The sequence below is a fragment of the Salarias fasciatus genome, chromosome 1, assembly GCF_902148845.1.
Source record: "Salarias fasciatus chromosome 1, fSalaFa1.1, whole genome shotgun sequence".
Taxonomy (NCBI): Eukaryota; Metazoa; Chordata; class Actinopteri; order Blenniiformes; family Blenniidae; genus Salarias; species Salarias fasciatus.
In genome coordinates, this window is record NC_043745.1 from 26,795,612 (window position 1) to 26,815,072 (window position 19,461).

The window sequence follows — 19,461 nt, forward strand, 5'->3', positions numbered from 1 at the left end:
CGACTTTTCCCTGAAAAAAAACTTTCATAATATTTTACCTGGTAACACCGAAACACAGCATTTTCTTGGTCTTAGGGATAACATTACTAATCTGTTGTCGCTGCAGCATAGTAGGCTTTACCTGTGTTAAAATAACACCTACACAGGTGCATCCGGCTTGTGTAACAGACCATAGTGTCCGGGTTTGTAAAACACGGAACTCAGGAGAAGTAGGGATGGCAGTACGAATGAACCACTGTCATGGTGTGTGTCTACTTTTTACTCTGAATTCTGAGATCGGTGGAGTTCAGTGAAACTGATGTAATGTACAGCGGATTTTGACTATTTCTGGAGAATTTTGTTGTTGCTACCATGGGAGTGCACGGACTGTGGAGGCTGCTGGAGAGCACAGGGAAGCCCATCAACCCGGAGACTCTGGAGGGAAAGATCCTCGCTGTCGGTATCCTTTGTGTTGATCATTTAGTATAATCAGAGGTGCAAAGAGGTCTAAACATTTGTATAACTACTGTTAGACTGTGCCCGATTTAACACTGTTGATTAAACAAAAACAAAAAGTTACAATACAAAGTACTCTTCACTAAAAATATTATTTCCTGTTTAACCCCATAATTGCATTTTCAATTAAAAAAATATGGGATTAAGGTTTAATTGGATAGAATATCTCTATCAAGAAGACATTTCTCTGACAATTAAACAGATGTAATAATAATATAAAGTGTTGATGTACTTAGTGATAACCAGAGTTTACACACATTTAAATTTACACTTAAAAGCCAATTTTAATGATACCTTCTGATAAAAAATACAAAAATCCTTCCTGTAGGCATTGCATTTTGCATCCTTTTGCATGCGTGTTTCAGTGTCTGAGTGTTTTGGTGTGTCTGTTACTTAAAAAAAATTGTTCAAGAAAATAAAGAAAGAAAACTCAATGTTTTTCTTTGAAATTTTAACAATTTCTTTGGTGAGCTGGATTGGAGCATCTTGTGAGCCGAATTTGGCCCATGTGCCTTATGTTCGACATCGCTGAGCTAGATAAAGCATAAATATCTTGAGGTATTTGAATAAAACACCCACATTTTCCAGATCAAGGTATTAAACCAATGGATAGTTTGTGTTTTCAAGATGCAGTCTATAACCTGAACAAGAAACCCTCAGACATCAGTATCTGGCTGAACCAGGCAGTGAAAGGTGTCAGGGACCGTGATGGCAACAGCGTCCAGAATGCACACCTTCTCACTCTCTTCCACCGCATCTGTAAGCTGCTCTTCTTTCGTATCAAGCCCGTTTTTGTGTTTGATGGGGATGCTCCACTGCTGAAGAAGCAGACCTTGGTGAGTCCACATATTCTTGATGTTTAGATGTTTCCCGGACAAGACTAGTACACTTTCACCTATTTTGTAACATGATGCGTTTGCTGGGACTGCAGGCCCTGAGAAGGCAGAGGAAGGAGGAGTTGACCCGTGAGTCCAAACAGACCAATGAAAAACTTCTCAAGACCTTTCTGAAGAGACAGGCAATCAAAGCTGCACTTGGTGATAAAAGGTAAGTGGAGGGATTAGAATGAAATGTAACACACGTCTCAAGTTTATCTTCTTTCAGACTTTCTACCTTCCTCTGGTTTTAACAGAATCTACTGAATAATCCTAGAATATTCATGCCTCAATGTCATTGTCTCATTGGTTTTCTCATCCCTCCTACAGCAAGGAGCCTCTGCCCAGCCTCTCCACGGTGAGGAGAGATGAAGTGGATGACATGTATGTTCTGCCTGCACTGCCACCTGCAGAGGAGAAGGACAAATACAGGTCAGACATGTTAGAAAATGATGTATTTGAAACAGTATTTCAGATTAACTGGTACATTTTCAAAGGATGTCCAACATTTCATTCTTGCTATGGTATTTTATTTCCACTCATTTCACAGTGCTTGATTGGTCAATCTCATTATTATTAACAATCACAATGTTTAGTTTCTTTATTATCAGTAATACCGCACCAGATTTGCTTGAAAGTTCTTCACCTTCACAATCAGGAAATCTGTTGGGGGGAAAGTGTGTCCACAAAAAAAGTGATTTTTTTTTTTATTGTTAAGTTCACATTAACTTTGTATAAAGAATTAGAATAATGAAATGTTTTTGTTTCTTATGCAGCAAAAAATCTGGTACTTAAACTTTTTTCACATGACTGCTTCTCTTTAAAGTTCAGAGGAGGAGGAGGAGGCGGAGGAGCCGAGTCAGTGGGAGGAAACGGGCAGCAGTTTTCACTCATATGAGGTGAATTTTCGCATGTTGAAGCTGATATCATTACTATTTTGTATTTCATGTTAAAAAATTATGTAACAATATAATATTAATGGTAGGAGTGAAGATCATATTTGGATTTTCATATCGGTCTGCTTTAATTCAGTGTTAGCTGTATTTACTTGGTAATAACCTTTTTTTAAGTCAAGATCTTGTGTGAAAGATTTGTTGCAGTGTCCTGAGGTTAAAGGAATGCTCTGTTTACGCTTACTTCTTTAAAATGCCTTCTGATCATTGATAATTGCTCAATGGGTCTTAGAGAGAATTGTACGAGAACCCAAACTCAGTGGACATCAACTCTGAGGAGTTTTCCAGCCTGCCTCCTGAAATGAAGCACGAGATCCTCAAAGACATGAAAGAGTTTTGCAAAAGGCGTCGGACCATGTTCCAGAAACCCCCAGAGGTACAGTTCTCTCCTCCTCCTCCTCCTCCTCCTCCTCCTCTTCTCCACACTGACTCCTCTTCGCTCCTCCGCAGCATTCAGGAGATTTTTCCCAGTACCAGCTGGCCGGCCTGCTGCAGAGGAACCGCCTGAACCAGCGACTGGAGGGCGTGGAGAAGGAGATGAGCCAGCAGAGCGCTGGCGGCGCTCCGCAGCTTTGCCAGGACGATGGAGATCAGCAGAGCCGCAGCGTGGAGTCGCATCGGCTGGTTTCAGAGGACCACTCGCACTACATCCTCATTAAAGGTAGATTCTCACATTGCACTCTAAAAATGTTGAATTGAATCACTTCTTTTGTTTTTCTTTTACTTGCTGATTTGGAACATTGTCTTGTTGTGTTTAGAACAGGTGTTGCTTAATTTTGGTCTTTGTTTAAAACAGATTTCATTATCGAGGTTGAAGCTTGTCTTTGTTGTCAGATCTAAAATGTTGTTATAATTGACTCACTCAGACTCCAAAAAGCGAGAGACTGGCCCGGACTCCCGGCCTGCAGCTGCGCCCTGGACCGGCAGCGCTCTGGCAGGCTGCAGAGGACGAGCCGCCGACAAACAGGAGCCCCTGTGGCGCCCTGTCCACGAGGAAGAGCAGAAGACATGGGTCGGCTCTTCAAAAGGCTCCAAACCTCCGGATTCCAAGCCGTCTCGGGCAGACACGTCTCCCCCGTCGCCTCGGACGCTCAAGGCGATTCAGGACGCAATGAACGACATGTCAGATGAGGAAGGAGTGGAGGAGACTCAGGGGGATGGCAGCGTGTCTCCTCGTACACTGCAGGCTATTAAACAGGCTCTGGCGGAGGAGGGAGAAGGAGCCAGTGGACATATGAGCAGCTCAGGCAGCAAACCGACTACCAGTGCTCATCTCTCAGGGCCGCCAGTGGTCGTCAGCAGCTCAGAGGACGAGGCGGAAGATCCAGAACGGCAGAAATCCAGTCTTAAGCAGGAACAAAGTCTAACAGCCGATGATGCTTTATTTGATAGTAGCTCTGAAGATGAGATGGAGGAGGTGATTGGACAGAGAAATAAAGCGCTTCGCGTTGCTGCGTTGCAAAGGACAGAGAGGGAGACGCAAGCAAATGGTGAAAAGACACAGCTGACGGAGGGTTTAGGTGCAGAAAGTGAAGGTCAGCAAAAGAGGCAAGGACGGCTTGAGGGACGAGAATCGGAGCGCGAACCGCAGCGCAGCGCTCCGACTGCATCCAGTCACAACGCATCGTCTATGAGCCTCTCTCCCCAGAGACGTGAGAAACCGCCCAGCACCGAGACTGAAAGTCAACCTGTAGCATCAGAGCAGACGAGAATCACACGCACCGCAGCTTCAGATGGGCGGAAGCCAGAATCCAGCAGGGAGAGTGATTCAGAAGGTACAGCAACAGATGGTTCATTCGAAAGACGTATTCAGATATCAGCAGTCATTCATCTTGTGTTGAACACGTGCTCGTGTGTGTTTTCTCAGAGAGTTTCATTGACGTGTCAGAAGATGAATCGAAAGGGGAGGAAGCGGAGGAATCGTCTGTAACTGGAGAGAATAAACCTCCTGAACTCACAGAGGACGAGATGCTGGCAGGAGAAAAGTCAGAGGAAAGTCTGTCTGAGGTTCCCGGTGCTTCGGCTGCTTCTGTGAGTCCAAAAGATGAAGAAAAAGAAGAAGAAGAAGACAGAAAGGAAGAGAATGAAGAGAGTGAGCTGAAGGAGGAGGAGGAAACTCCGGCCACCAACGAATGGGAAAACTTCGATGTGGTTTGTATTTCTCTCAGTACATGAATGCAGGAGTGATTCTTGTGCCACATTTTTCTCTAAAATGCCAATTTCTGGTAATCAATTAATTTTACTTTATTTGTATTGTACTTTTTCATGCAAATAATAGAAAGAAAAAAATAGAAAGCACAAAAGTGTAAGGAATTACATATAAAATAAGAATAAAGATGAAGCTAACAGGAAAATAAAATAGCTAAAAATCATGAATGATAAAATATAAGAACAGGCAAAAAGAAACTAACCTTAAAAAGCACTAAAATTTAGGTGAATCAAATAAATCCAAATCAATTAAAGGGTGGTTAAAAGTTTGCTCGTGATATTTAAAAACCAAAGTGGATTCACAACTTAATAACCATAATTTCTTTTAAAGAAAGTATTTGTTGTGAGGTTAAGAAGCCTTCCTATAACAGTTCAGAACGCCTTGCGCTGGTTTAGCTCTTTAGTCTTTTCCAGTATTTTGTCTGAAGTTAGCTTTTCATTTCTTTAAGCACCATAAACCTTTCTTAAAATTTTTTTGTCTTAACATGACTTTTTAATTGAATATAATCCAAACTGACCTAAATCTGTAGATTGGTTTAAAAATGATTTATTGTTTCAAAATGTTTCTTTTTGGAGCCTTTTTGGATATTATGATATTGATATTGAGTATTTTAATTTATCAGTCATATATTACATTGCGCTCTCCATCAGTTTAACGTCCACCAGGCCTGACCGGCCAAGTGTGTGTGCTGCAGGAGGAGCTGGAGGCTCTGGAGAGCTCGCTGCAGGTGGAGCAGAGCCACCTGAGGGAGCAGCAGCAACAGCAGGAGAGGATGGCCAACTCTGTCACCGGCCAGATGCATCTGGAAAGCCAGGTGAGGAAGAAACACACCAGAAATGCAGACTTTCACCTCACACACATATGTGTGTACATCTCACTCAGACTCTAAGGTAAAAATCACCTCTGATGCTAAACATCCAAAGCGTCTGATCCTTTTCTTTACTCTCATCAGCTGTTGTGTTAATGAGGCACTAAGTGGAAAAGCAGCTGTCAGATGATGACAGCCGTTCACAAATTCCCCGGAGGCTGTTGAAGTAAAAGCATTTTAATTGTGAGAGCACAGTCCAACGGCCTATTTTAAATTCCCGGCAAATTAGGCCGTCATTTAAAATAAGTGAGCACTGGAAGCGACGTGACCTAATTACGCCGTAAGATCCGGAGACGGGCTGGGGAGCTGTGACGGCGTGGATGCTTTATTCTGAAACCAGGAGCTGCTGCGGCTGTTCGGCGTGCCGTACCTGGTGGCTCCCATGGAGGCCGAGGCTCAGTGCGCGGCGCTGGACCGAGCTGACCAGACTCACGGGACCATCACGGACGACTCCGACGTCTGGCTGTTCGGGGGACGACACGTGTACAAGAACTTCTTCAGCCAGAACAAATACGTCCAGCACTACCAGTACAGCGACCTGCAGAACCAGCTGGGTCAGCGTGTGTGTGTGTGTGTGTGTGTGTGTGTGTGTGTGTGTGTGTGTGTGTGTGTGTGTGTGTGTGTGTGTGTGTGTGTGTGTGTGTGAACTTGAAATGTTTTCTCAATGAAAATCAGTCAAGTTTCACAAGATTTCATTTCACAAGTTTCACACATTCACAAGGTTTTTTTTAAAGGGTTTGATTACAAAAATACGTTTCCACAATAGTTTTGCATCTTCTTGTCAAAAATTGAGTCAGTGTAGGTATTTTTTTTTCTTTGTATTCTGATAAGTTCTCATGATTTGCACAACAAATAAGTGATTGTATTACCAAAACCAATTTGCAACACTTTCCATTTTTACTGAACTTTTGATTCGTTTTGTCCTGTGTCTGTGCCGATGGAAACTTAAGAGTTGCGAGCGTCTCTGAGTTGAGTGTTTTCAAGCACCAAAAAAAAAAAAAAAACTTTGATAGGTCAGTCACTCAGCAGAAAAATGAAAAACAACATTTTTATCGTCTCAACACACAACCAGAGTGATGCTTTTCTGGTCAAGTGGATCTATTCTAGCTTTGTTTTTAAGATGCCTCTTACAATGGTCACAATGAGGAAATGCTGTTTGTATTGTAGATGCACAGATGCTTTCCTAAGCTTTTCAAAGCTTCTGCATTTCCTGAAGTGCAAACTCTCTAGCTTCACCTTTAAATTTTACTTTCATTCATTAAATATAGAATTAAAAAAAAAAAATCCAGGGTAAATAAGGCATTTAAACCATATTGTTTTTCAATAAGTCCTATAAAAAACTCTAACAATCACAATGTTACAGTTGATTCTCACACTACTACTCTACTTGGAGGCCAAGGAAACACACTAGTTTGCATGTAAATGTGTCGAGTTAAAGATTATTAAAGCAACCTATTTATTGACGAATTCCCGTTCTGATTTTAGTGTGGCTTACCGACACAGAGAAGCAGTTGAAATAGTGATAAAGTAATGCATCTACAGGAATCCGACGAGTCATACGTGAGACACGGGTGTCTCCGTTAGTGATGATCGGCTGTCATCACAGTCGGACTGTTTTTAATTCTGGGTGAGTTATAAACAGAAAGCTCTCTCTCCTCTCTCCCTCAGGCCTGGACAGAACCAAAATGATCAATCTGGCCTACCTGCTCGGAAGCGACTACACAGAGGGGGTGCCCGGGGTCGGCTATGTGACTGGTATGGAGATACTGAACGAGTTTCCAGGACCGGGACTGGAGCCGCTTGTACAGCTGAGGTGTGTGTGTTTTTCTTTTTTCTTTTTTTCTCCTCTTTTGTTTTGATTCGTTCCTCAATGACTGACTGGTCATTTTGTTTTTTTCCTTTAGCGCGTGGTGGTCGGAGGCTCAGGAGAAAAAGCGCCTGGTGGCCGATCCTCGGTACACGAAGGTGAAGAAGAAACTGAAGGAGCTGAAACTGCAGCCCGGCTTCCCGAACCCCGCGGTGGCTCAGGCCTACCTGCAGCCCGCCGTCGACCAGTCGGACGGCTCCTTCAGCTGGGGGCGGCCGCAGCTGGACATGATCAAAGAATATCCTCTTCCTGTTTGCGCTGACGGGTGCCTGCCGGTCGACGGGCTACATGATGTTTCCTTAATGGGTTTATCACGTTCTGCCTGAACCGTTTTGGTTGGAACAGCCGGAGGACGGAGGAGACGCTTCAGCCGGTCATCAAGCAGCTCAACCTGCAGCAGGTGACTGAGAGACTGGGCCAGAGGCCCGGGACCACTGGGGAGTGATGTTCTCAGCAAAATTACACACATTCGTAGCAGTCCATGCCGCCCCTGAAACACTGAGATCATGAATTGTGCAAAAGTTATTTTTAAAAATGATACCTTTCTAAAAGTATGAGGAATTCATTAAATCAATAAGTTGAGTGTAACATATCCATTTGAGTCCTTAGTAAGTTGATCGTTTGTTACCTCAGTGTTGTATTAATGCTTGACAAGGTTCATTTGATGAGTAAAATATAATGAATATGAAGTTTAAAGTATTGATACAGTCTTGTATGAACAACTGAATAGTATTCAAGAGCACAGAGCTACGTTGGCTACTGATAGCTGCTAAAAAGAAGGGGCAGATTCCAGATATTGTTCACCGAAAGGACGGACGATGAATGCAGAGAAGGCTTTGCAAAATAATGTATTTAGCTATTTACAAAGTTGGTTGGACAAAAAATTGAATTTAGAGACTAATTTGTTAAGCTTGAAATGATAAATTAACAGTTGTATTATTGGAATTAGTGAAATTGTTTCAAAGTTTTCATTGTTTAAATCACAGATAAATTCAAAAAGCAAGCGCACACACTGGGAGCTCAAACCCCAGATTTAGTATTGAATATACTAGTCGGCAAATTTTTTAAAAAGTTATGCAAAATTAGTTATTTGCCAGCAGTTGAAGTTGAGTAAGTTGAAGTATTGATCATCTTAAATGTGTTGAAGTTGGAAGTGTAACTCTAAACATCGTCTACAACCTTTTTTGAATATATTTTCTCCTGACTCACCACAGTGTGTAATATTTTGGTTAAATGCCTGCAAGATCTTCAACTCCTCCTTTTTCATGTGTGTTTAGTTTGATTGTGTAAATATAAGGAGTCAGTGAGAGGATAACTCCTGGTAGATTTCCATCTCATCTTTTTCTCTGTGTTGTTTCAGACTCAGCTGCGAATCGACTCTTTCTTCCGCCTGGAGCAGCAGGAGAAGCAGGCGATCCGCAGCCAGCGCCTCCGGCGAGCCGTCACCTGCATGAAGAGGAAGGAGAGAGGAGGAGGAGGGGAGGAAGACGAGGACAGCGAGGAGGAAATGTCTTCCCCGTCCAAATCCGAGAAAGGGAGCGTGAAGAAAAGAAAAGGAGAGAAGGAAGAGGAGAAGCCCGCGGCCGGAGGAGGGTTTCTGGGCTCGGAGATGACTCCAGAATCTCCTCTCAAATCCCTCGTAGACGGCGGCGGCGGCGGCGGCCAGGAGTCCGTCACAGTAAAACCTGCTTCGCAGGCCGATCAGAGTCTGTCTGTGAGGACCAGAAACAGCAGCAGCAGCTCCGGTGACGACAGTGACGGTGGGCCGAAGGTCGCCATGGTTACGGCGCGGTCTGTGTTCGAGGGCAGCAACAGAGGGCGGCGAGTTCGGAGCGCACGAGGAAGAGGAAGCACGAGAGGAAGAGGCAGCCTGAGGGGAAGAGGTCGAGGAAAGAAGGAGTGAAGACTCTAAAGTAAACATGAATTGTAGCATTAATTGTGAAACCACACAAAGAAAGACCGTACCCAATGTTCAGGAAATTCAAAGTTCAACTGAGTCTCTTGTCATAAAAACCATGAATTTGTACCTCAAAACGTCTGAAATGCTTTTCTACTGTCTAGATGTATATGTTCGAGAAGAGTGTCTTTATTTTGCATTAAAACTTGTCGAGTTTGAATTTTCCAGGAATTTTTTCATCTTTTCAAAATGCTGACGGCACAACAGACACATTATGAGACAGCAGAACAACGTAAAGACATTTAAGAGCACTGATCTGTAGACAAACTCATTACAAGCATTTTTGTTTGTACCAAAAGTCACCAGCGAGTCAGTATGCACCTCAGAAATCCCTTCTAGCTGTAGTTAAACTTTTTGCAGAGGCTCCTACTCAACAGCAAACAAAAAAACATTTCCCTAAACTTCTCCTTATACTTAGCGTGACACATCATTTCGTCTAGTTCATTTAAGTTTTTGTCGACCTGAATTTAAAACGCATTCCACCTCGTCTTCCCTCTGCAGATCCAGTTCAGCAGACGGCCGGCGCAGCTGCTGCCGTCACTCAGGTTTACAGCTTTAGATACACATGTCAGCATTTCCACAGACGGAGCCAGAAATCTGAGGTTGAGCTGAAACTCACTGCGGGGATTGTTGGACAATAAGATGGGGAAACACTCTATTTGTGTGTAACTCAAAACCACAGAGGGCGACCGTTCAGTGCCAGTGAGAGATCAGGATCCACAGTGACCCAAATCCACAGGACTTTATTTTGGACGGTGCGGACAGAGCTGCGGTCGGCCGATACAGATCTCCCGCCCGGCGCTTTGCTGCCTTCATGCTTGAGCTGCTCCTTCAGACATGGACGACCAGCAGAGTAAGGCCATGGAGGACTCCAAGATCAAACAAGAAGGTGAGCGCTTGTGGCAGGTAGGCAGAAAAACTGAAAGGAGCTAGTTTGTGGAGGCAGTGTGGGAATAGCTGTTGCCAGTGAATGCATGCATGAAAATTATTCTGACAATGAATGAAAATGCAGAAGATTGCAGGAAGTGACAAATGTAGCATGTGTATGCAGAAAAAAGCTTGATGAAATGAGAGTTTTCTGTCCTTATTCAACCCTATGTTGCAGTGTGGGCTCCCCCGACCTCTGTCTGAACAGACATTACATAACTGGAGTGATACTTACGGTTGGGATGCTTTACGCAGCCAAAAGTGGCGACACATGGCTGGAGTTTCAAACACTGCAGGATCACAGGGATAATATGAGGCTCAGGGAGGCTCATCGGGCCGTAGATCAAACGGTGCCCGTCATGCGATACGAGAGGAAAACAATATGATTACTCATCTGCTTGATTTACAGCCTGAGTCCCATTTTCAGGTGACGAGCCCTGAGAAGGAAACAACAAAGGGTGTCCTGACAGACACAGCGGTGCACAAAGCGAAAGAAGCATCCGTCAACACTGCAGCAGCACTGTGGTCCTACTATATCTTATCAAAGATTTTATTTCCCACTTTTGGGAGTGACAAAGTGCAAGTTTGTTTAACAAGGAAATAATATGTTTTGATAAAATTCCATGCTCAAGATTTCCACTTTAATTAAAAAATGGAAAAAAAAAATGGTTTGAAACCATCATGTCCCACTGTATATAATGTGCCATAATGTGTTTTCAGGCCTGTATTTTCATTCAGCACACCCTATAGTTGACTTGAACAGACTGTTTGTCTTTCCTGTGGATGTTTGCACAGGTGCCGCTGCGGATGCAGAATTAGCCGAAGCCATCCTGTCGCACCAGTTCCACCCATCTGTCCTCGGCCCGGAGAGCTGGGAGGGATACGTCTTTTCAGACCTGGAAATCCGCATCAAAGAGTCGACGGACCTCTACGGAGCCGTGCTCTGGCCTTCGGTGCAGCCATAAAGACAAAATAATGCTGATCTGCTGTTTGTTTTAAAACACGCCACTGAACCGTACCTTTCTGTCCCTGGAACAGGCGATCGTGCTCTGTCACTTCTTGGAGACCAATCGAGACGAGTACAACCTGATGGACAAAAACGTGATTGAGCTGGGAGCTGGAACGGGGCTCGTCACCATCGTGGCCAGTTTGTTAGGTGCTGAGAGCGAACGATTTCACTTGCATCCTTATATTGCCGTTTGTTTCTGATATCCTTCAGCTTTACTGTCACTCTTCAGGTGCTAAGGTCACTTCTACAGACCTTCCAGATGTGCTGGGAAACCTGCTGTACAATGTCGCGCGAAACACAAAAGACAGATGCAAGTATATTCCTGTGGTAAGTCTCCTATTTTAAAGTAGATTTCATGGTGAATTCAACGTTTTTGTTAAAAATCCAGCCATTGTTGGCAAATAAGCACCACCGGTGTCACAAAACTTGGCTTTTTTGTTTCTGTTAGTTTTCTTACTATGTTGAAACAATTTGGTTTAATGCCGTTTCATCAAGTTGTTTCCGTCTCCAGGTCACCGAACTGGTCTGGGGTCAGGGCGTGGATAAACGCTTCCCTCGTGCCACGCACTGTTTCGACTACATCCTGGCAGCTGACGTCGTGTACGCCCACCCTTACCTGCAGGAGCTGATGGATACCTTCGACTACCTGTGCCAGGGAAACACGCAGATCCTCTGGGCCATGCGTTTCCGTCTGGACCCAGAGAACAGCTTCGTGGATCGTTTCAGGCAGCGTTTCCACGTGGAGGAGCTCTACAACCTCCCAAGTCTGAGCATCAAACTGTACCGAGCGTGGAGGAAGGACAAGGGGAGCAAAGATCCCAAAGACGCTGCTGAATGAACTCCGTTTCTTTATTAGTTTGTGTGTTTTTTTGTACGGATATTCATCAACACTGGGAAATCATAGAGTGATTTTAGATACAAGTGTATCTCTATCAGTGTAAATAGATTTTTGACACAGTCCAATGCTAATGATACCTCCAGTCAAACAGTTTTTGCAGTCCGGCGGATATTATTAGTTCAGGATTAGTGAGGAATGCCTCCTCTAGTGAACAGGAGTTTAGTGATATCACAAACCAATTTCTCTTTATTAAAGACAACAGTCTCAATTAATGTGTGTTCATTGTTTTTTGACATCACTGACCAAATGCAGGTGTGTTACTGTAGCACAAAACTGTAAAACATTTTTGTTTACAGCACCGATTAGAAGTTTCGACAGTCTTCAGAAATGGCGGACTGTCTCATTACCTTTAAAAAAATCACTCAGAAAGTTTTACTTTTCTTAAACTGAACTCCATCGAGGATTGGGGACTGAGTTTTTCATATGGTGCCTCTTGCAGATCTGTATTGTTTTTGTTTCTTTTTCCAAACAATAAGAGTTTAAGAACTGTAACACTGTTTTTTCATTTTGCTAAATTTTGAAGCTTTGATTTATTTTAATATCATTTTCAATCAGCTATAAATGATATTTGTATATGAGTAAAATTTGAAACTATGTGGGTATGATAGGAGAAACTCTTACATTTTTATTTTCTTACTTTTGGCTCATCTTTCATTTTCTTGCCTGATATTTGACCCATTACCTAATTTCTGCCTCTGACTGTATAAATCTGTCACAGCTTTAGTTCTTTGGCCCCTCGTATCAGGCACAGTTAGTTTATATGAAGCATTTAGAAACTGAGAAGTTTCCCCCAGGAATATGTTGGAGACCAAAAGTATCTAAAAATAAATGAATAAATAAATAATGGTTTTTACTTTCAACATGTGGATGAAGACGTACCTCAGAGTGAATTTTATTGTGACTTTATTGTGACATTTTTTCAATAAAGTTTCAGTGGGTCATTTTATCACTGTCTTTTTAAATTTTGTTGCTGTTTTTGGTCAGAGACACCAAAGTAAATCTCAAGTAACTGTAAAGTTATAACATACATTAGTTCGTCAACTTACCAATGAAAAGGTACAAAACGGTTTTGCAGAATTTCATGTTCTCATTTCTTCTCTTCTTGTGTTATAAATCCTGAGATTTTGGCCAAGTAGCGTCGTCCACACAGATTTAAATTGGCTCTGTGTGGGTGGTTTTACTGTGGGTCTTTTGAATTCCCTTCCAAACATACAATTGAGGCTGTTTGGTCAATCAAATCAAATCAAATCAAATCAAATCAAATCAAATCAAATCAAATCAAATCAAATCAAATCAAATCAAATCAAATCAAATCAAATCAAATCAAATCGCACTTTTCATATTAGAAAAACAACCCAAAGTGCCGGACATTGTTAAAAATCAGTATAAAAGTAACTTTATCTTACCCAAACGGTTGAAAATGAGTGTGATGGACCTGTGCAGGGTGGACCCTGCCTTGGCTCCAGTCAGCTGGGATTGATCCGAAAGCCAAACACTGCATACTGAAGCCTGTTCTGCCAAGTGGCTTAATCAGAATGAATGAAAGGCTACGTATTTTCAGTGATCCATAAAGACAACATTTGCTGATGGAGCAGCTCAGCTGTGTGTTGAAGGCTTCATGTGTTCGAGTTAAATGTTACATCCATATTAGGCACCATATAGAGCTCCAGTAACATGAAGACTGATGCGACAGCACAATTTTTTCTTGTTTTGGAAGCTTATTTATTAGCGTGGTCATCCTGGGAGGATAACGTCTGAGTCACCTTCTAATAGTGTGACCCATTAAACGTGATATCTAATTCGTGATTCCAAATCATGTAAAATCTGAAGGTTGCCTCATGGCTTATCTTTTCTTGTCCATTTGCCCGTGCGATGTGATATTTGGCAGCGGAGAGAGGGGAGAGGTGGATTAAAGAGCAACACATCGGATATCTAAACTTGTGGATGAGAATGTCGTTACATTGTCAAGACAGACAAATACTGAACAGCTGCAGTTTGTCTGTGGCCTCGGAGGGAGATCGGTTAACCTCGTCTCTCTCTCATCGACGTCTTCATAACAAATAAGCATTCACTAAAAGACACGGCGAAAACGCTGGCTGTCATCGAGTTTAAAAACTCCCATCTTCTCTCCGAGTAAATCATATCAGTGCCGCAGCTGGGGACTGACCTAACCACTACACCCTCCCCATTAAAGTGTCGCAGCTCCCCAAGGTCCTGGATGGTTGTCAGTTTTAAGGATGTGAGTGGATTTAGTCTGACGACACATAAAACTGCGAGGCGATACTTCATGGTCCGCGGCTGTTAAAGCAGAACCGATGGAGGTCTAATTGAGGTTACTGGAGCCCGGTGCTTCCCTCATGGGGTTTGACACATGGGGTCTGCATGCCGGGCCGATCCTGTTACCTCTCTTCCCTGGTGAAGCAATTGAGGCCATTGCAAGGAAAACAAGCAGGCAAGCACAACTTGGGAACCTTCCAAATTGTGTGCGTCATTTTTGAAATAAACAATTTGCCTGGTGAGACCTCGTCTCAGCCTCAGGGAAGCTGCTGCCTGTCAAGGTTTTGCAGCAGAAGCTGTGCCAGCCCGGTTCAACATCTTATCTTAAATCCATTTAAATATAGATATAAAACATTAATAAAAGGACACTGAATTGTTTTTGTGCAACAACCTTTATTCGTTTTGACACATTTCCATTGTTAGAACCACAGTTGACAGCATTGCCAGACATTATCAGTTTATACAACATCTTGCACTGATGGATGAACATAAGACGAGTTACAGTTGCTGGCCAGTAAACACTTAGATCTTTTTACAGCTACATTGCAGTGCATCGAATATGCATGAGCAGCTAAAGACTGCTAAATACAGGGATTTGACCTGAGGTGTTACCTAAATCAATCTGTAAAGCTTTAACGCGTTGTTTTTCTGTAACAACACAGTGGTGCAGCGGCTCTTTGCCCAGCTGGTTCCGGGCCAAACATAAATCATGTTTTGGACCTGATCATGAGGAGTCATCCCCACCGAGTCTCCGTGACTATTTGTAGGCAACCGAGGAAGACCGAGGCTCGACGTGAGCGACGTGCACTATCTGAATTGTCTTGAACTCACGTTCACATGCAAATCAGGTTCGTGTCACTCTAACGCGGGCAGAAGGTTCGGCATTTCTTCATACTACAAACTGAAGTTACAAATTCTGGAGGCTTCTGTGTCGCATGAGCAGAGATCAGCAAGGCAAAAATCCACGGCCAATGATATGATGACGTTCCCATCATGTTCTCTCTCCCGCTGGCTTCCTGCTGGGTTCATCCTTGTTCTGCACGCTCTTGTGTGTTTACATCTACGTGAGCTCTGCTCTAGTGTCCTGCCTGAGTTTATTTCTAATGGCCCAAGGTCTAAAAATACCCTCATGCCCTTGTGATGATGATGATGGGTGTGTCCTGCAGGATGCTGAGTCTCTATAACGTCGCAGTCAAAGGTCTCCAGATGCAACCGGACTGCCCCACAGATCACTGACTGGAAAATCAAAGGTCACGTCTGCAGGTAGAAAGCCACGGGTAAGTTTCTTAAACTTACTGAAGATGAGTGAAGGTGTTTTACGCTGGTTATGTGTATTAAGATTTGTAAATATTTACTCTGACTATAGACAAACTCATAAAGAGTGTGACTGCACACTGTATGCACTTTCAATCTACAAACTGCATGTTGCAATATTTCCATTAAACATCATATGATGCTACAAATTTATTTCAACGACCTTTTTTTATGAAATAACTTGAAATAACAAGAGTAGATTTCATGAGGAAATGGAATGTGAACATTAAATCTTTTCCTCCCGTTGATTAAAGAAAATTTCACATGGAGTCGTCGCCCACATGCTTACTGGAAGATACCAGTTTTCTGAGAGATGAAGAGGAGGAGGAAGACTGGGATGAGGAAGAGGATGAAGGTATGATGAAGTATTACAGATGGCATGTTGGAGCCAGGTGACACAATGCATCTGTATACATTTTTCTCTAATTCAGGTGATTTACCTACAGAAGAGGAGGACACCGTCCAGAAGCAACAAAAGCCAAGCTGGGCACCTTGTTTCTTTCATTATGCAGGAAAAGAGATTTACAGCTATGTTGGCCAGAGAATCGTCATTGAGGAGGCTTTTGACTCCTATGCAGGCATGATATGGCCAGCGGTGAGTTTTATGCATTGAAAAGATTCATTCATCACCCTGTTTCCATGAATGCTGTAAAAGTCAGTGCAACAACTTAGAGAATAGACAAATTCTCTACAATCATTAAAATGTACATTTTGCATAACAGTGTCTTAAAACGAGTTCACTCTGCAAGTGATATCAGCCACACATTTTAAGAATTTGCTGTAAAAATAAGAACATGTTCATGTTCATCTCGTGTTTACAGACTTGTCATTATACAACAAGTATATCTGGTATTTACTTAAACACTTTCATCATATTTTACATTTAAAATTCCTTGTCTTTGAATTGATATACAGAGTCTCATCATTTTGATGAAATCTCATTGTGTTGTGTAATTATACTGACTAAACCAATGGCTTTGATCGCAGGCTTTGTCTCTCTGCCACTACCTGGACACTCACCGTGAACAGCTGAACCTTGTGGATAAAAGCGTCCTGGAGATTGGAGCCGGGACCGGCCTTGTGTCTATTGTCGCGGCACTCCTCGGTACATACATATATACATAAACTTCTTCACACACAAACTGCCGGTGAGACGATGGCAGCTGTTTTTCTGTCTGCCCTCAGGCGGTTGGGTCACAGCCACAGACCTTCCGGAGGTCCTGGGCAACCTGAGAGCCAACCTGTTCAGGAACACCAGGGGCCGCTGCAGATACACGCCCCAGGTGGCAGCTCTGTCCTGGGGCTACGACCTGGAGGACACCTATCCGTCGTCCGTCTACCGCTACGACTACGTGCTGGCGGCGGATGTGGTCTACCACCACGACTACCTGGACGAGCTCCTGGCCACCATGAAGCATTTCTGCAAACCGGGAACGACCCTGATCTGGGCCAACAAGGTCAGGTTCGGGACCGATCTGAGCTTCACTGACAACTTTAAAAAGGCCTTCAAAACCAGTTTATTGGTGGAGGATGGAGAGCTGAAGATCTTTATGGCCACTAGTCGGGGGGAGGAGGAGGAGGAAGATGGCACGGAGTGTGGAATACCCGTTCCTCTGACAGGCGAGGAAGGAAAAGAAGAAGATGCCGAGGATGAGAAGAACAAAGAAGAGCTTGTCCAGCAGGAACACAGTGAGACTGAGATGGACGTCAGTCAGGACAGAGGAAAAGAAGAAGAACCAGAGGGAGAGGAAAGTCTTCAGCATGGTGGAGAGGAGGAGCTGAAGCAGGCAGTGGGCGTCAAAAATGCTAGCGACATAAAGGGCGATCCAGAGGATTCTGCCTCAAGTGATGAAAACATGGCAGGTGAGACATCCGTCATGAGAAAATATACTTTATATTTGTGTATCAGTACAAATCTTTTTAACTTTTCTTAAGCTGAAAGTGGCAAAATAAAAGACACAATTTAACTTCACAGCTATGGTGCAGTTTTGAACCCCTTCAGTAGTCTCATTGTTTTGTCTTATTTTTTCTGATAAACCACATTAATGCGCACACAAACAAAATACAACACAGCTGCCATACGAGGCGCTGATCCACTTTCAGGGGCCATGTGCCCAGTACTGTCGTGTTCTAGGAAAATTGAACCGACAACCTTTGCTCCACATGTAGGATCGTATCACATTTAGATGTCAAACTGACTTATCTACTTTTTAACACGATACATTTCTGTCTTTAAATAATGAGAGAGAGCTGAAACGTATTCTTTATCTCTCCACAGAACAGAATCTTGTAGCGCCGAGCTGGACTCCCAGCATCTCACGCAGCCTGAATCAAGACATGTACCACTACGCAGGACAGGACATCCTCATTCACGAGTCCATAGACTCCTACGGAGCAGTGATGTGGCCTGCTGTGAGAACCGCCGAGGAGACACATTCACTTTGTAAATCCACGTCCGTCTTAACATCCCAGTGCCTCTCTGTTTCCGTCCTCAGGCGCTGGCTCTGTGCTCCTTTCTGGAGAACAACAGGCACACGGTGGACCTGGAAGGGAAGGAGGTGCTGGAGCTGGGAGCAGGGACGGGGCTGGTGACCATCGTGGCCAGTCTGCTGGGTGAGCATCAGCTTGTTTCCTCACTGATCTGTGATTTTATGGCTATTGAAATGATTTTGTTTTTCGAACCTGTGCAATTTTGATTGTTTTTCTCTTCAAGCAAAATCCTTTTCATTGATTTAATTTTTCATCTTTTCTCTGAGAGGAAAATAAACCAATTCTTTTGAACCTGCACAAAAACTTTGCCCTGTTTTAATGCAATTTAATGCAAGAAATCATTGGACAAAAATAATGCTAATTTCACTTCAACTATCGCCATCTACAAGTGAGCCAACTTATCATTCCAACATGCATCCTCCAAATTACAGTAAAATGGTGATGATTCTGTTCTTTTAACACTCATTTAATCAGTTATGAAATAAATCCTAAGGGAATATTTGTGCAATCAGGGTTTTTTAATTAGCAGCTGTTTTTTTGCACGTCTCAAAGAAAAACGTGTTCACAGATTGTCCAAAATTTAGAGCTGACACAGAAAACTGTCCGTTGATTTCATAAGCTCAAGTGTTTGGCTGCAGACTTTCTTAGAAACGAAGGGCTGATGGTCAGAGACGTCTTTCTCAGGTGCTGCAGTCACGGCCACAGACTTACCAGACGTGTTGAGTAACCTCCGGGCCAACGTGATGAGGAACACCAGGGGCCGCTGCAGACACACCCCCCGGATGGAGGTTCTGTCCTGGGGCTACGACCTGGAGCGCACCCACCCGTCGTCCGTCTACCGCTACGACTACGTGCTGGCGGCGGATGTGGTCTACCACCATGACTACCTGGACGAGCTCCTGGCCACCATGAAGCATTTCTGCGGACCGGACACGACCCTGATCTGGGCCAACAAGGTCCGGTTTAAAACTGACCTGACCTTCACCGACAACTTCACAAAGACTTTTAACACGAGCCTATTGGTGGAGGATGGAGAGATGAAGATCTTCATGGCGACAAGCAGAGAGACGAGGCAGAGGAGAAACGACAGTTTATAGTTATAGAAGGTCCAGATCAGCATTGATCCTTCCAACCACCACTGTTCAGGTCCCGTCAGAGCTCCTGCAAACACGGGAGGCCGTGTTCTGCACTGAAAATCATGCATGGTTATGTGCATTATGTGGTTTGTTGAGAAACTTACTGCCTGTTTCTACTTTTTCAATAAATACTATCCTATAAAATAGAAGCAGGGCGTGTGTTATATAGGATACAGAAGGGAAAAG

At 43.5% G+C, this 19,461-nt stretch overlaps 3 protein-coding genes across 3 annotated transcripts; all 3 read left to right on the plus strand.

Moving 5' to 3' along the window:
• The first annotated feature begins 63 nt into the window (after positions 1-63).
• ercc5 (excision repair cross-complementation group 5) lies at positions 64-9,384 on the plus strand. Its single transcript, XM_030097346.1, has 15 exons — positions 64-439; positions 1,156-1,331; positions 1,427-1,542; positions 1,701-1,802; positions 2,197-2,269; positions 2,556-2,699; positions 2,774-2,984; positions 3,190-4,098; positions 4,191-4,474; positions 5,227-5,346; positions 5,741-5,954; positions 7,069-7,213; positions 7,305-7,505; positions 7,583-7,667; positions 8,628-9,384. Exons 1-15 carry the CDS (start codon positions 352-354, stop codon positions 9,168-9,170), a joined length of 3,411 nt encoding a protein of 1,136 aa, XP_029953206.1. The 5' UTR covers positions 64-351; the 3' UTR covers positions 9,171-9,384.
• Positions 9,385-10,047: 663 nt separating this feature from the next.
• mettl21e (methyltransferase like 21e) lies at positions 10,048-12,135 on the plus strand. The gene is made up of 5 exons (XM_030092645.1): positions 10,048-10,113; positions 10,947-11,104; positions 11,190-11,307; positions 11,390-11,487; positions 11,672-12,135. The coding sequence occupies exons 1-5, from the start codon at positions 10,062-10,064 to the stop codon at positions 11,996-11,998; spliced, it is 753 nt and encodes a 250-aa protein (XP_029948505.1). The 5' UTR covers positions 10,048-10,061; the 3' UTR covers positions 11,999-12,135.
• A 3,778-nt stretch (positions 12,136-15,913) lies between these two features.
• On the plus strand, positions 15,914-19,236 carry mettl21ca (methyltransferase 21C, AARS1 lysine a). Its single transcript, XM_030095417.1, has 7 exons — positions 15,914-16,004; positions 16,081-16,244; positions 16,637-16,754; positions 16,835-17,512; positions 17,928-18,061; positions 18,145-18,262; positions 18,824-19,236. Exons 1-7 carry the CDS (start codon positions 15,914-15,916, stop codon positions 19,234-19,236), a joined length of 1,716 nt encoding a protein of 571 aa, XP_029951277.1.
• The last annotated feature ends 225 nt before the right edge of the window (positions 19,237-19,461 follow it).